The 17,893-nt window shown below is 34.1% G+C and overlaps 1 protein-coding gene across 3 annotated transcripts in view; it reads right to left on the bottom strand.

The window, feature by feature from the left end:
• The window catches only part of RNF8 (ring finger protein 8), a 72,849-nt gene that overhangs the window by 15,457 nt on the left and 39,499 nt on the right, over window positions 1–17,893 (bottom strand). For all 3 annotated transcript variants that reach the window (XM_074311046.1, XM_074311045.1, XM_074311047.1), the window contains 2 exons: window positions 9,744–9,851; window positions 7,665–7,869 (listed from right to left, as the gene is read on the bottom strand). In XM_074311046.1, coding sequence (XP_074167147.1) covers window positions 7,665–7,869; window positions 9,744–9,851 — 313 coding nt within the window. The remainder of the gene's footprint in view (window positions 1–7,664; window positions 7,870–9,743; window positions 9,852–17,893) is intronic.

The raw sequence follows: 17,893 nt of genomic DNA on the forward strand, positions 1-17,893 counted from the left end.
TGGATTATTATGGGGAGCTACAGTCCTCCCTGCTTTTGTATGGTCTATCATCCCTCAGAGGTACACTATGATCTTACCAATCCTTTCCAACCATTAGTGTTTTGTCCCAAGATACAAAGACTGACAGTATAAGGATATCTAAATGCTAGGCAAGTAGTGAGGAATCCAGCATTGTAGATGAAAGTAGATCTCAACAGCCCCCAATAGATTCTAAAAGCAAAAAGATCATTTGGCTCAATAGGAAGATATTCAGCTTTAGGATTTGGTGTAGAATTCTAACTTCTAAGAAAAAGAGAGAGAAATAGAAACCTCCTTCTAAATTTCTTTTCCATTTTTTTTTTTAATCAAAAGCTTTTTATTTTCAAAATATATGCAGGGACAATTTTTCAACATCAACTCTTGCAAAACCTCGTGTTCCAATCCCCACCCCTCCTTCTCCCAAATGGCAAGTAATTCAATATATGTTAAACATAGTAAAAACATGTGTTAAATATATTGATATGCATCCATATTTATACAATTATCTTGCTGCACAAGAAAAATCAGACCAAAAAGGGAAAAAAAATGAGAAAAATGAAATTCAACAAAAAACAACAAAAGTAGTAAAAATGCTATGTTGTGATCTACACTCAGTTCCCACAATCCTCTCTCTGGGTGCAGATGACTTTCTTCATCACAAGATCATTGGAACTGGTCTGAATCATCTCATTGTTGAGAAGAGCCACGTCCATCAGAATTGATCATCGTATAATCTTGCTGTTGCTGCCAACAATGTTCTCTTGGGTCCACTTACTTCACTCAGCATCAGTTCATATGTGTCTCTCCAAGTCTCTCTGAAATCATTCTGCTGGTCGTTTTCTTACATAACATAATATTCCATAGTATTCATATACCATAATTTATTCAGCCATTCTCCAACTGATGGGCATCCACTCAGTTTTCAGTTTCTGCCACAAACATTTTTGCACATGTAGGTCCCTTTCCCTCCTTTAAGATCTTTTTGGGATATAAGCCCAGTAGAGACACTGCTGGATCAAAGGGTATGCACAATTTGATAGTCCTTTGGGCACAATTCCAAATTGCTCTCCAGAATGGATCAGTTCACAACTCCAGCAACAAGGTTTTCTCACATCTACTCTGACATTCATCATATTTTTTGCTGTCATCTTAGCCAATCTGAGAGATGTGTAGTGGTACTTCACATTTCTCTGCTCAATAATGATTTAGATCACCTTTTCATATGACTAGAAATGGTTCCAATTTCTTTATCTTAAAATTGTCTATTCATATCCTTTGACCATTTAATCAATTGGAGAAGGCTTTAATTCTTACAAATTTGAGTCAATTCTCTATATGTTTTAGAAATGAGGTCTTTAAGAAACTGGAAATTGAGTGGATATCCATTTCCCCTCACTACTTCCCTGTATGATAAACTAGATTTCTACACAGAACTAAATATACATATTACTCCTTCTATGAGCCAATTTTAATGAATAAAATTTCATGTGCTCCTCTCCCTGCTTCTCCCATTTTCCCCTCCACTATAACTTTTTTATATCAGATAATTTATTCCATTCTACCTTTCTTTCCCTTCCTGCTAAAGCATTCTTCTTTCTCATTCCTTTATTTTTTTTTTTAGATAATCACATTATCACATTCAATTCACGCCTCTGCTTTCTATGTATATTCCTCCTAAATGATCAGAAAGTTTTTAGGAGATACAAATATCAATCAATTTTTCCATGTAGGAATATAAACAGTTTAACCTCATGGAATCCCTGCTTTCTCTTTCCTGTTTGCCTTTTTATGATTCTTTTGCATCTTGTATTTGATAACTAAGTTTTCCATCAGCTCTGGTCTTTTAATCAGGAATGTGTGAAAAGTGCTCTTATTTCAGTGAATGTCCATTTATCCCCCCTGAAGGATAGGTGATTCTATGTTGTAATCCTTTTGTCCTCCGGAATGTCTTATTTCAAGCCTTCTGTAGAAACTGCAAAATCTTATGTTACCTTAATTGTGGTATCATGATATTTGAATTGTTTTTTTCCTGGCTGCTTACATAATTTTCTCCTTGATTTGGGAGGTCTGGAATTTAGCTTTAATATTCCTGGGAGTTTTCATTTTCAGATATCTTTCAAGAGGCTATCAGTGGATTCTTTCTATTTCTATTTCATCTTCTAGTTCTAGAATATCACAGCAGTTTTGAGTAATTTTTTTTTCTTTTCTTTTTTGCTGACGCAATTGGGATTAAGTGACCTGACCAAAGTCACACAGCTAATAAGTGTTAAATGACTAATGCTCAATTTGAACTCAGGTCCTCTTGACTTTAGGGCCAGTCCTTTATCCACTGTATTACTTAGCTGCCCTCTGAATACTTTCTTGAAAGAATGATATCTAAATTTTTTTTTTTTAAAAAATCATGGCTTTCAGGTAGTGCAATAATTCTTGAATTATTTCTTCTAGATCTATTTTCTAGTAAGTTGTTTTTCCAGTGATATATTTCACATTTCCCATTTTTTTCACCCTTTTGATATTTCATAGTCATTAGCTTCCATTTGCCCGATTCTAACTTTTAAGAAATCATTTTTGGGGCAGCTAGGTGGCACAGTGGATATTGGCATAGTATTCCTGAAGTCAGGAGGACCCAAGTTCAAATCTTGCTTTAGACACTTAAACACTTCCTAGCTATGTGACCCTGGGCAAGTCACTTAAATTAATTGCCTCAGCAAAAAACACTCCCCCCCCCATTATTTTCTTCGTTGAGCTTTTTTTCTGTCTACCTCCTTTTCCATTTGGCCGATTCTACTTTTTTTTAAGTTCTTCACTTCAGTGAGTTTTTATATATCTTTTTCCATTTGGCCAATTTTGCTTTTCTTTTGCATTTGTATTTGGTCAACTGAATTTTTAAATGAGTTATTTTGTTCACTAGTGTTTTTTTTTCCCCATTTCACAAATTCTATTTTTCAAGGAGTTGTTTTCTTTTTTCATTTTGTCAAATCTATTTTGTAAGTAGTCTTTTTTTTTTCTCCAAATAATTTCTGTTTCCTTTTCTAAATTCTCTTGCAATGTTCATTTCCTTTCTCAACTCATATCAACCTTTGGGGCTTCATCTATAGATAATTTGCTTTTATTGTCCTCGGGGTTTGAGATCTGTTCTTTTTCTCCATAAAAACTGGCTATGATCAGAGTTATTTTTGCCTTTTTTTTTTTTAAAGGTTGAGGTCTGCTTTTAGGGCAAAGGGGCCTCTATAGGTGACATTGGCTGCCCTGGGTTGGGGCTTTTGACTTCTGGTGCTGGGTAGGCGTGGTCAAATCCTGGTTATTCTGGGGTTCAGAAGCTCACTATTTGTTTCTTGTGTTTGTGTTGGATGTCTTACAGCTAACTTGCTGATCCACTAGTTTGTAACCAGGACAGAGTAGTCAACATTGCTATAGATTCTTCCAAGTGAATTCCCTTGTGACAGATCCCACACTGCCCTGGATCACTGTACCGCCTCCTGCTTTGCTTGATTGAAATAGATCTTTTTTGAAGTTCTTCCAAAATATCTTCTGCTGGAAATTTGTTACACTCCAAATATTTGTGGGTTCTGTCATTTCAAAACCAGTTCAGAGACTTGATTTGGTACTTATCTAAAGGACATCAGGGAGAGTCAGATAAAACATGTGTCTTCTTACCACCATCTTGGCTCTGCCCCCAATTTTGCTTTTCAAGGCATTCTTTTCTTCACTAGATGTCTATATATTTCTTTTGCCATCTGGTCTACTTTTTAAGGTATTATTTTCTTCAGTATTTTTTTTTTTTTTTTTTGTAATGGGTCAGAACTCTGGAGAAATATACTTAGGCAAGGATTCTTAAAACAAGATTCTTAAAACTCTGGAATTGATAAGACAGTTGTTATCTAGTTTAGCATAATGATTAATAGTTCTCTACTTCAGTACAAGTACTCAGTACTTAATAGAATTTTACAAGATTCACAGCTATGATGATGTAATTATAATAGAGCTTCTTGTCTCCACCTCTGCATTAAATGTTTTTCCAAATATTTTACATGAAATTATCTTACATAGAGAGGAAGAGTTCTTGATCAATGGATAAAGAGGATCATAAAAAGTAAAATGGACAATTTTTATTATATAAAATTTTAAAGTTTTTGTAGAAACAAAACCAATGGAGTTAAAATTAGAAGAGAAAATTAAATGGGGAAAAAAATCTGTTAGAAGTTTCTCTGATAAAGGTCTCATTTGTAAGCTTTATAGAGCATTGATTCAAAATGTTAAGAATAAGCCAATTGATAAATGATCAAAAGATATGAACAGTAAGTCAACAAGCATTTATTAAGTGTCTAAGTGTCAAGTACTATGCCAAGCTCTAGGGATACAAAAGAAAACTGTCTAATCTCAAAAAAACATGTACAAACAAGACAGATACAGGCAAACCAGAGGTAATCACTGGAGAGAAGGCACTAGGCATTAGGGGGACCACTTTTTTCAAAAAAGTTGGATTTTACCTGGAACTTGAACCCAGAGAAGCCAGTAGTTAAGAGATCAGGAGGAAGAAAATTCCAGGTATGGGGAACACCAAGTGAAGATGAACAGAATAAAGAAATGGATGCCTGGTGTGAGAACTTCAAGGAGGCTAGTATCACTGAAAGTACATGGGAAAGGAGATGGGGAGGAGCAAGATATAAGTAGATTAGAAGAATATGAAGGTGCCAAGTTATATAGAGCTTTGAATGCCAAACAGAATTTTGGATTACAGTTATAGTGTAGCTTTCCTGGGTCAATGAACGTATATAGTTACTAACTTTGGGGGATCCTCAAGAGGGAATACTGGGAAGACTTCAATGAACTGATGCAGAGTGAAGTGAATAGAACCAGAACAATCGATATTAGAATAATTATTTTATTAAGACCAAAAACTTGAGAGACTGACTAATGAAATGAACAACCATATTGTAGAGGGATATATCTATTGGTGGTTTAAACAGACAGCAGGTAACAGAACCTATGATAGGGTTAGTGGTAGAGTGGTAAAGCCATAAATTTTTAATTAAGGGGACCTGGTTTTCTGTTCCAGTTCTGCAACTTAAAACTTGTACAACTTTGGTCAAGTGACTTAATTTTTCTGGACATTACCTTCCTCATATGTAAAATGATAAGACTGGACTATGTGACCTTCCAGCTCTAAATCTACGATCCTGTAATACATCAACATAATTCACTAAATGGTTTGAAGAAGAGATCAATAATAATAACATTTTAATTCCTTTGATTCCTTCCCTAACTCCAAAAGGCAAAGTGATCATCCATGTATATGGTTGGGAACACAGTTGGCTTTTTCTGGACTGGATCCTACAATGGTCAACAGAATCTTACCTTGGACAACAGCCTGTGAAATTAAAAGAGACCCAAGCCAAAGTTCTTTATCTTCTTACTCAATACATACAATCTTTCTTTTCTTTTTTTGAGGCTGGGATTAAGTGACTTGCCCAGGGTCACACAGCTAGGAAGTGTTAAGTGTCTGAGATCAAATTTGAACCCGGGTCTTCCAGAATTCAGGGCTGGTGCTCTATCCACTGCGCCACCTAGCTGCCCCTCATACAATCTTTCTATGTATACAAGGATACAGGAGAGATACAAAAATATAAGACATAGATCAAATTATAGAGTTAAATCCTATCAGAGATTTTAAAGGTCATCAAGTTCAACTTCACTACTTTTCAAATAAGGAAACTGAGATAGAGAGGGGTTAGGTACTTACTAAGTATTTGCTGAATTAAGTTAAATTGATAGTTGTCCTATCATCAAAAGATGAAACAGTGTAGGTTCTAGGTCTGGGCTGGGAATAATATACACAGATAGGAAGAATGTGGAAAATCAGAGTAGGGAATGAGCAGACAAGTTATCAGAGGATAACTCTGGATTTTTTATTGCTTCACCCTACACAATCAGCTGACAAGTCTGGCTGATTCTACCTTCACCTTCTTTTGTTCTACTCAGAAAGCCCCTACTCTAGTTGGGGATTGTATCGTCCCTTGTCTGGACTACTGCAATACCTGCCTCATTGGCTTCCCTGCCTAAAGATCTATCTCCTCTACAACCTATCTCCACATAGCTGACAAATCAATATTCTTACATTACAATCCTGACCAAGTTATTTTCTTGTAATAGTAATCCATTACTTCTAAGATCAAATATAAACACTTAGTTGGCATTTTACAATCTGGTTTCAATCTACCCTTTCGACCTTTACTCTATGAGACACCCTAACTAGATTTTTTCTGCTCTTCACATGATAGCCCATATCCTGCCTTCAGGTCTTTGGACACATTTTGGTTTCCTCCTTGTGTACACATCCTGTCTACTGCCTCCTTAGGAACAACTAGCTTCCTGTAAATCTTAGCTCAGCTCCTACATGAGACTTTTCTTGAATTTCCCCAGCTGTTTCTGCAGGGCAGAAATTACCTCTGTGTATGTATTGTGTATGTTTATGTGTACAGATAGTTCACTGAATAATATAAGTTATGAAAAAAGGACACATCACTCAGCTTGCCTACAACATAATGCATTCTAATCTCATCTCCAATATCTTTAAGTACAAATAATTAAATTCTAGGAAAAGCATCACTTAAAAAATAGAAATGTTTCTGGGAGAGCTAGTGAATATCAGTACGAATAAGTTTAATCCAATTTTTTTTTTCTACTTAATATCTAGTTGATATCTTTCCGTGGCTCTAAGATGTATTTTTATTGGGGAAGAAAGCCTAAAGCACAAGGAAGGCAAATAGGAAGAAAAAAGAAATAACTTTAGATCAAGGTATATTGTTGGGAGTAGGGGAAATGTTTGTGTAAAGGCAGAGAACATGAGGGAAATGAGGTAAAGAAAACATAAGGAGATGTTAAAGTCAGGCTTCCCTTATTTCAAATTGCTTAAAGGCATCCCTGGCTCCCTATTCTCCTTTCTTCAAAATACCTAACTCAAAAGGGAGGGGGAGCTTTTGATAACTGATAACAGATTGGATCTGGATTTCCTCATTAACAAAATGGTACCCCAATACTTCAGAGAATGGTTATGAGAACCAAATGATATGTTAATTATAATTTTAAGTGCTTTACCAGACAATTTTTCCTCTACATATATATATATATACACATAGACATATGTACATATATCTTGATGAATAAAATCGATGAAAATTGCATTAATGCTTATCATTTGCATTTGAGAGAGAATCCCAAATATAAATGCATCTATTTGTCACTAATCAATAAATTAATTTATTTGTATGTAATAAATTTGTACAATGTATAAACTTGACATGAAACATGTCACTAAATACAAAAAAAGGACAGGAAATAGTATATCTGTGCCTGAGTTTGTGTGTGTGCATGCATTTAAGAAAAGTTCAATCCTAAATCTAACCAGTCAACAATAGAAGAATAGAACTATTCCAGCCTTTAACTCTTGTGGGGAAAAGTCAGATTACATACAGTTTAGAAGTGGGGGCTATATCTTTGATATTTATGGTACACCTACACTGAGAAGTACTTTAGTAAAAGTTTTCCCCATGTTTGGCATGCTATAAAAATACTGAATGTGCTGTATTGAGGGATCAGGTTCCTCATATCTCAAGCATTCAGAAGTCTCCCCGCCTTCTCCTTACCTTTTCTTTCATTAATGAGAATTTCTCGTCGCTCTTTCATTTCAGAGCTTAGTTTCTCAACCATCTTGTTGATGCAGTTGTCCAGCACTAGGGAGCGAGTTTTAGATTCAATATCCTGTCGACAGATGGGACATTCCACTTTTCGCTTCATCCATTCATTGATGCAATAGGAACAAAAACTGTGGGCACAGTTCAAGGTGACAGCCTAAAAAAGACGAGGAGAAATGTATCAGGGATCTCACCCTTGGATGCTTTTTCATTGGCAAAAAGATGAGTAAACTTTTAAATTAAATCAGAATGTGATCCACAATGATCTATTAAATAGCTACTGTCCAGCCAGTTCAGTCAGGGCTTTCTAGGAAGCTAATAATAAATCCCAGGGTTATGTTCAAATACCATCTTGAACCATTTTCTTTTTTCTTTTCTGTAGCTGGTCAGAGCATTTATTATGATTAAAATCATAAATTCACAATTAGTGCGATAGACTTTGTAAAGCAACAATCACCAAAACCATTTGGTACTGTCTAAGAAATACAGTAGCAGTGGAAAAGGTTATGTACACAAGACACAATACATGGTCAATGACCATGGTAATCTAGTGTTTGATAAACACAAAGACTGCAGCTTTCGGGATAAAAACTCATTATTTGACAAAAACTGCTGGGAAAATTGCAAAAAGTATGGCAGAAATGAGCTATTGACTAATTCTGGATTCAGGATTTGAGGGACAGTGAAAAGCCAACTGGGCAGGGAGGCAGTACAGTAAGTGAAGCACTGGGCCTGGAGTCAGGAAGACTGATTTTTCTGACCTCATTAGCATCAGACCCTCACTAATTGTATAAACCTGGGCAAGTCACTTCACCCGGTTTGCCTCAGCTTCTTCATCTGTAAAATGAACAGGAGAAAGAAATGGCAAACACTCCAGTATCTCTGTTAAGAAAATCTCCAAATGGAGTTACAAAGAATCAGATATAACTAATCAGTGACTTGATTAAAGGCATAAATAGCATGCTCATCACATTTTCAGATGACAAAAAACTAAAGGGAGTGACTAATAACAGGATGTTAAAAGAAATCAAAAGGCTAGAATATTAGGCTGAATATAAATAAGATGAAATTCAATAGGAATAAGTGTAAAGTTTTACTTCTTCGGTATAAGAAAATCAATTTCCTTATTGGAAAATGAGAGGCAAATTGAGCAGTGGCTGTTCTAATGAGAGGGTTTTGGTGGTTTTAGTGTGCTACAAACTCATGCATCAACAGTGTGATGTGAAAGCCAAAAATTTAATGCAATCTTATGCTGCACTGGAGAAGCATACCCCCAAAATGTAAAAGAAAATAAAATCCAAATGCACACAAAGCAGTTTTTTTTTTTTTGTTGTTACAACAAAGAAGTGAAAAGTTAAGAGAATGGCCATCAGTTGGAGAATGGTTGAACAATTATTGTGTATGAAAGTAAATAGTTACTATTGCACCATAAGAAATGACAAAAGGAGGGTGTTTGGAGAAACTTGAGAAGATTTATATGAACTAAGCAGGTATAAGAAAATACTTAAAAAGACAAAGTACTTTGAAATACTTAAGAAGTTTGAAAAATGCAAAAATCAACCATGATTCCCATAGGGCAGGTGATGAAGTATACTACCCACTTCCTAACAAAGAAGATTCATGGGGCAAAATAAGGCAAACATTTTTGGACATGGCCAATGTGATGCTTTGTTTTGCCTGGCTATACATATTTGTTACAAATTTTTTTAATATGAAGGGGTGGCAGGTGAGAGAAAAGAGAAAATAGCAATAGGAATGTCCGAAAAAATGAAATCAGGATAATTTTGAAGATCAAATATCAAAATTATTACATACTTGGAAGGAAAAGCAAAATGTAAATGTTTTTGCAATTTCATATAAAGTCTCATTCTTTTATTATACTTTGCATACATAAATAAATGCTCACTTTATTTTGGTGTTTGTTACATTAACAAATTAAAATAAACATAAAACAAAATGTGTAGTATCCCAGATAAGGTTTTGCCAGTGGATAGGGTGGGAGGGTGAAGAGTTGCTGTATCTTGTTATTACCTCAATAAAGTGTTCAGAGCAAATGATGCATTGAAGCTCATTTTCTAGCACATCATTCATTTGGTTTAGAACCTCTTCTTTCTGTGCTCTCACTTTCTCTTTCTCTTCCTGCAAAGATATACATTCCTATTTATTATCAGAAGCACTACTGATTGGTTACCAATTAAACAAGAAGGAATTAAACAGAATTATTCAAATGGAACAACCCATGTCTAAGAGTTACTACTTCTCACAAGTCAAACCAAATGTAGGAGTTCCTTGAGTTCTATGTTTAAAAAAAATTATTTGATTCCCCCCCCCTCCTTTTAAAATAAAACTTTTTGTGAAAAAATTATGAAATTTGTTCCAGAACAATATTGAAACACAGTATCAGAAATAAGTCATTAAAAAGATACTATCTACAGGGTAGATAGTACACTTTGCCAAGAACACTGCACTAGAACATAGAAGGCCTGGGGTCTATTCCAACTTCTACCACTTAGGAGTTTGTCATCATTCCTACATAACAGTTGTCTCACCCATTAGCTTAAAATAATGCTTATACACATTTATCTAAAAGAAAAGATTTGAGCAAACTGCATTTAACAAAAATTTATTGGGAGTCCTGATAGATTCAAAGGAAAATTCTAGCAAATTAAAAAAGAACAATTAGTGTCAATAATATAAAAACTATTCTCAAAAAATAAGTAAGCTACTAGATTCCCTTAATAAGACAAATGTAAAATATGACGAATATCTATACTAGGGAAAGAAAAAACATGGAACTAAAGATCAATATCATTAATGAATACCAACTGAAAAATTTTAAATAAATTCCTGTTAAAATGGATTACAGTGATATGATGTGGTCATATCACATTGGATAAATGCAAGAATGGTTCACCATTAGGAAAATAATCAACATAATTAGTTCTACTAACACAAAAAACATCCAAAACCATATGGTTTTCTCAAAAGATGTGGGGGAAGTTTTTGAGAAAGTACAACTCATTTAACATTAAAAATCCTTTAAAGTTTAAGCACATAAGGATCTTTTAAAAAATATTATAAAAAGTACCTACATAAAGAAGCAAGCATCATACATATACAATGGGAGTACACTAGAATCTTTCACAATAAATGTAAAAGTAAATCAAGGATACCCACTCTATGATCATTTGATATAGTTCTGGAAATGTTAGCAATAAAAATAAGACAAGAGATGGAAATTAAAGGCATTAAAGATAGGTAAAGAGTTTGCTGATGACACTATGGTTTACTTAGAATAATTTTAACAAAGGTTTTACAGGCTACAATATAAACCCTTCACAATCAATAGCATTTCTATATAATTAATAAATCACAGGAGCAATAATGGAAAAGGAAATTCTATTCCAAAAAATTAAAAATTCTTATGATACCTGGAGATCAATCTAACAAACTACACAAAATGTTCACAGAGATTCAATTACAAATTAAAATAATTCTGAAGAATAATAAGTTAGGAACTATAAAACTATGCATATTCTTTGAGTGCCATTACCGGATCTATACCCCAAGGAAATCATAAAGGAGGGGAAAAAACCCACATGTGCAAAAATGTTTGTGGCGGCTCTTTTTTTGGTGGCAAAGAATTGAAAAATGAATAGATGCCCATCAATTGGAAGTGGCTGAATAAGTTAAGGTATATGAAAGAAATGGAATATTATTGTTCTATAAAAAATGATGAACAAGCTGATTTTAGCAAGGCCTAGAAAGATGAACATCATGATGCTGAGCTAAACAAGTAGAACTAAGAATGTGTTGTATACAGCAAGAGCAAAATTGTGCAATGAATTGTGCAAAAACACTTGGCTCTTCTTAGTGCTTCAGTGATCCAAGGCAATCCCAATAAACTTTGGAAGAAAATTCCATCTGCATCCAGAAACAGAACTATGGAGATTTAATGTAAACCAAGACATGCTATATTTCACTTTTTTTCTCCTCTCATGGTTTTTCTCTCCCAATATGATTCATGAAGAAATGTATATTTTAAAAGTTAATATACACATATATAACCAGGAAAAAAAAAAGGGATAAGGATTTTTAAAAAAAAATATGAAATTATGAAAATCTGGAACTCAAAAAATTTAAAAACAAATGTAAAAAAATTAGTCTTGATGTAACTGGGAAAAATATTAAATAAATAACCAAAGAAAGAAAGAAAGAAATAACTTGAAGAATATTTAACACTCAAGGCTGGACCATACCAATATCATAAAAATGATTAACACAACCCAAATTAATTTACCATTTTAATGCAAAGTCAATGAAGCTTTCAAAGGGCTACTTTGCAGAACTGATAAAATAAGAAAATCAATATGGAGGAACACTGCTCTTCTAGAGCTCAAACTATATTATATGTAGTAGCACTCCTCAAAACCATCTGGTTTTGATTAAATTAAATTAAAAAGAGAGGTGAAACACTGGAACAGAGTATACAAAGGAGAATCAGAAATAGTAGAAATCAAACTAGTATTTGATAAACTGAAAAACAAGTTAGGAAGGAAAGAACATTCTAGTGGATAAAAAACTTCCTCTTACAGTTATGGGCAGAAATTATATTCTTAATTAAGCAAGTAACAGAAACAATTAAAGAAAATAAAACAGATAACTTTGATTATATGAAACTGAAAAACTTTTGCACAAACTTATAAGTCTAGGATAAGAAGGGAAGTAGTTGGATGGGAAAGACTTTTTTTTGCACCAAATTTCTCTAGATCCAAAATATAGAAACAAATATGTATATAGATATTTATTTATAAGACCAAAGGAAATAATCAAAGGATATTAACAGTTCTCAAAAGAAAAAATGCTAACTATTGACAGTCAGATGAAAGAAGGCTCCATTATCATTAATAACAAGAGAAATGCAAAATTAAAACAACATGGTTTTACTTCATATCCTGCAAATTAGCAAAGATGACAAAAAATGGGGATAATCAATGTAGGAGGGATTGTGGGAAAAGATTCCTATAAGTGAATTGTTTATGGAGCTATGAATCAACACAAACATTCTGCAAAATAATTAAGAATTATGCAAATAAAGTGACAATATATGCATATTGGTTGGGGGATGGCTAAACAAATTGGGGATTATGAATATAATAAATGCTTTAAGAAATATTGAATGTGACAAATACAGAAAAATAAGGAAAGACCTATAAAAACTAATGCTTCAAAATAACAAAGGATATACACAGTTCAAAAAGAAGATATAGAAGAAAACATCCAACACTTTGAGGAGGTGATAAAAGTCATAATTGTTTTATAATGCATAGTATATTTATAATTCCTCAATGTATTGATCAATTATGCTGATTTTATTCTCTTTTTTTTATGTTAAAATATTATTTGTTCTATGGGATGACTCCAGGAAGAGGAAGAAAATACTAAGGGAAATTATGTTGGTATAAAAAAAAAAAAAAAAAATCAATAAAAATTTATTTAAAATACAATGTTTTCAGATATATATAAAGCCAATGGATTGCTGCATTTTATTTGTTACAATGGATAGTTTTATTGGGAAGTAACCGATATGGGAAAAAAAAAAAAAAGATTCAATAAGACACTTAAAAAAAATTTTTTTTCCCCTAAAGTGTAAAAGAATTTTTAACAACCTAGGATACATAGATACTCCTTTAGGCACTAAGGATATCAAGATAGAGGACACAAAGCCTGATTTCTAGGGGTTAACAATGTTAACAGGAGAAAAGATGTGTTTAAAAAAAGCCATAGGAGAATAAAGTTTTGGATTTAGAAGGGCTTTTTAGCATATTCAAAAATTAAAAAAATATATAACTAAAAATGAATCCATATAACAACATATATGAAAAGTAATCATTTGGTTCTGCTTGAAAACAAACCTTCAATCAGAAAAATCCAATACTTCCTGAAGTTCATTCCACCTAAGATATTCTAATTTTAAGCAAGTTTTTTCTGACATCAAACCTAAAATGATGTCTTTGTAATTGCCCTCCATTTTTCTTACTTCTGCCTTTCAAGGACAAGCAAAACAAATGTAATCCTTCTACCCTATTTTCAAATATCATAGCCTCCTCCCCCAACCACATCCCACATCCCCAAATATTCTCTTTTCCAGGGTAAACATTCCCAGTTTCTCCCATCAATCCTCATGTACTAAGGAATGAAGGCCTTTCTGGTAGCTATTCTCTGTAAACTTCATTTTATCATCATCCTAAATTGTGGTATCCAGAAGAGAACACAGACATGCCTTGAAGGGAGAAGTACAGTAAACTATCACTTTATTCGTGGAAGTTATGAGCTTCTTGTAGCTTTCATGTTTGTTTGGTTTTTTTTTCCCAGACAAACAGCTTTAACTATCAATCACCTTCCTTGAAAGCGATTAGATTCAATCCAATGTTCCAGCCAGTTCTGAGATCTTTTAAAAACTCAATTCCCGAATACTTCTAACTTGTCATTTGGAAATCTAATTAAGTATCCCTGCCTTCCTCCAAACTATCAACAATAAAGTTATTTGTTTTTATAACTTTTTAATGACAAAACATATACATAGGTAATTTTTCAACATTGACTCTTGAAAAACCTGTTTCAACTTTTCCTCTCCTTCCCCCAACCCCCTCCCCTAGATGGCAGGTAGTCCAATTATGTTACCAGGCTTCCTTTTCTACACGACCACAAACCCTACATGCCACATAGCCCTGCTCCTCTTCCCTCCATCCTGATTCTCCACCCCCCTCCCAATTTTACAGGCCTTCTGAAGCTGAGGCTCAGAAACTCAATAGTCAGCAGCGTTGTGACATGTGTCTCAGTCCTCTGCTTCACAATGAAAAACACTTTTAAAATAGGTATTTTCAACATAACTATCCCTTTAACAATCTATTTTAGGATAATAGCTAAGTTTGACCTCACAGATTTCAGAAACTACATCTCCTCCCTTCACTGCAGAGATCAAGAATACCTTCAGGGATGGCTCACAGGGTAGGAGAGAGGGAAAGACATTCAGAAACAAATGTGGTCTAAAAATAAAACCTATGGGGCAGCTAGGTGGTGAAGTGGATAGAGCACCAGCTCTGAAGTCAGGAGGACCTGAGTTCAAATCTAATCTCAGACACTTAACTCGCCCTCTTAACCCCACTTGCCTCAGCAAAGAAAAACCAAAAACCAAAAACCAAAACTATCAATAAAACAGATTCAATTTAATAACAAAAAAAATTCAATTTTGTAACTGCCAGAAATTGAAGTTAAAGTCATTGGCCTATGACATACAGATTCTATTGTCTTCTTTTTATTCTGAAAATCAAGACATTTGTCTGTCTTCTGGCTTTTGGAATTCTTTTCCCTTCTAATTAAGCACAATTCCTAGCCTATAGGCACTAAGTAAATGCTTACTAACCAAGTGCAGTCAATTACGATCATTTCATCTGAGCAGAGGTTATATCCATTTCTTTGATTCTCAAATTTTTACAATACCTTTAAGATAACAACAAAAATCCTTTTCAACAAATTTAACTTTCCTTGCCTTGGAGCATAGAGGACTTTCATGTTGAACTTCTCTCTTATTCTACACCTCAGAAGTCTATGTCACTTCCTCCTCTTCTTTGTTATGGTCCCTAAGAGGTAGCCCTTCTTGCCTAGATAAGGGTTAAGCAAACCATGACTCACAGGCCATATCTGGCCTGCTACTGTTGGTCTTCATAAAATCTATGACCAAAGAATAATTTTTACATTTTTAAATGGTTGGGGAAAAATAATATTTAACTATAGGTTGAAAATTATATGAAATTCAAATTTCAGTGTCCATTAAGTTTTATTAGAACACAGCCACACTCACTGATTTACATATTATCTACTGCTGCTTTCACACTACAATGGGAGGTTTGAGAAGTTGTGATAGAGCCCTTATGTAGTGCTCTTGTTGCTTTTAAATGCTGTTTTAAACATTGAATCAATGATGTAATTTTCAAGTGCCAGACATATCACCATACTATGACATTTTTATATCATGTTAAATAAGAAGAGGAAAAATAATTCTATAATTTTTTAGGGCTCAGGACTAGAACTGAATTTTTCTGAATGAGAAGAATTACCCTAAATCATTATTATCAAAAACTGAATAACTTTGGAAATTGAACATTGAATGGCTTTTGCTGCAGACTAGATAATTTTTCCTAACGAATCCAACCTAAAATTTATAGGGCAAAACAGTGCTTATTTGTGAAATACACTGTAATAAAACCAACTTAACAAGTTATATTGTTTGAACACAGGTGATGTCAAGCTCTTTTATATACATTCCATGCTGTCAAAAGTTAAAACAAGAAATGAGATCTATATTTCCACATAGATTTGTAGGGAATTTATTTTCCCAGCTCAAACTACAGTTCCTGTAGCATGTTTCTGATGCTAAGGCAAATGCAAAAGACATTTCCTTATTTCAAAACTGTGAAGTTGAGTAGTTTCTTCCATCTAACCTTCAACTGGAGGTAATCACAATGTAATGATACGCTTAAAGGCAAAAATCAAAAGAATATAAAAGAATTATGTAGACATCTTTCAAGCAATGAAATGTTTAATTGAAATCATGTTTATGGACATGTCGTAAGTATTTGGCAATAACTATCTGTGTGAAAATACATTTTTCAAGGATGAAATAAAATTTCATTGCAATCAGCATTTACAAATGATGGGAAATACTAACTTTGAATCTTAACAAAATAAAAAATTATCCCCCACAAAAGAATTCCATTCTTCTCATTAAATGTTTCAAAAAATTATACTCATTATATTTTGAATTTCATCAATAAAAAATTCATAGAAATTTGTTTTCTCTCATTATATAAGTAGCTATGTAATAATCTCAATTTTGCCTCTTGGCTCACAAAGCCTAAATAAAATTTTACAAAAAATTGGTTGACAATTGGAAGAGGGGACCCTGTAACTCTAAAAATCCTTAAAGGAGAAAATCTCCTTCAACTCTGCCTCAGTGAGGGACTCTACCCCAAGGACAATTTCATCCTTGTTATCTAGGTGGGGTTGGCTCAGTCCAGAAACTTGATGAATTCAATTCAAATTCCAGCTCAAGCTGAAACCCAGCAAGGAGCCAACTTGGGACTCCATCCACAAGTTCCCTTCAGCTAAATTCTCATTATAAAAAGAGCCAAACTAAAATCCTCTTTGCAGAGGTTCCAAACATGCCAACTCCATGCTTGGGATGCCAAAGAGCCTCTGCCCATTGGAATATTCTTTCCAGTGCTATCCTCTCTATCCTCACCTACTTCCTAAGGGGACTATGCCTCTCTATCAGGATTTCTAACCTTACTTCCAATCCCCATAATAAACTTCTTTTATCAATCTAGGTTTTTGGGTCTGTAAATTCCTTTACACCTTGTGCTGAATCCCAAGGGGTTGCAGGAGAGCCAAACCACTAGACCTTATCATTTAACTCCCTGACCATCAGAAACCCTACTCTCATTTTGGTTCCCTAAATCTAAACCTTATCAAACTGATCTAGAATAACCACTCTAGTTCTTTGCATCCCATCCCTTCTGGTATTCACTGAGAACTGGTGTATCCTTATCATGCATTTCTCATCCATTAGGTGGAGGTATTGCCTAAAGCTCAGTCCTAGGCTTCCTCTTCCTACTACTCTTCTCAGTTATCTTGATTCCCAAGGTTTCAATTAGCATCTCTACATATTTCCAGAATTAATTTCACTGATGTAGCTGAATAACTAACCTCTAGAGATAAAATTACTGAATGGAGTACAAGCTTCAACACTCTGACAGTGTGCCTTTTGGTGGAAAAAAAAAAATCAATGTTTTCTCATGTTCAGGATATTCCTAGGATCCATCCAAGTGACATTTCCCCTGCACTGAGAAGCCAGAGTATTTGCTCTAATAACCATTCCACTGTAGAGTACTATAATGCTGCTAAAAACCAAATATGTGCTTTCACTTCCCTTCCTCTCACTGTCAACTTCCTGAAGTCTGGCTTCCAAATTTATCATCTCACCAAAACTGCTGCCTGCAAAATTATCAACGATCTCATAATTGTCCCAATAACCTTTTTTCAATCTTCATTTCTTGTGACAGCTTTGAAATTTTGAACATCATCACCCCTTTTTTGCCCTTGATACTCTCTCTCCTCTG

The sequence above is a fragment of the Sminthopsis crassicaudata genome, chromosome 4 (assembly GCF_048593235.1).
Source record: "Sminthopsis crassicaudata isolate SCR6 chromosome 4, ASM4859323v1, whole genome shotgun sequence".
NCBI classification, from domain to species: Eukaryota; Metazoa; Chordata; class Mammalia; order Dasyuromorphia; family Dasyuridae; genus Sminthopsis; species Sminthopsis crassicaudata.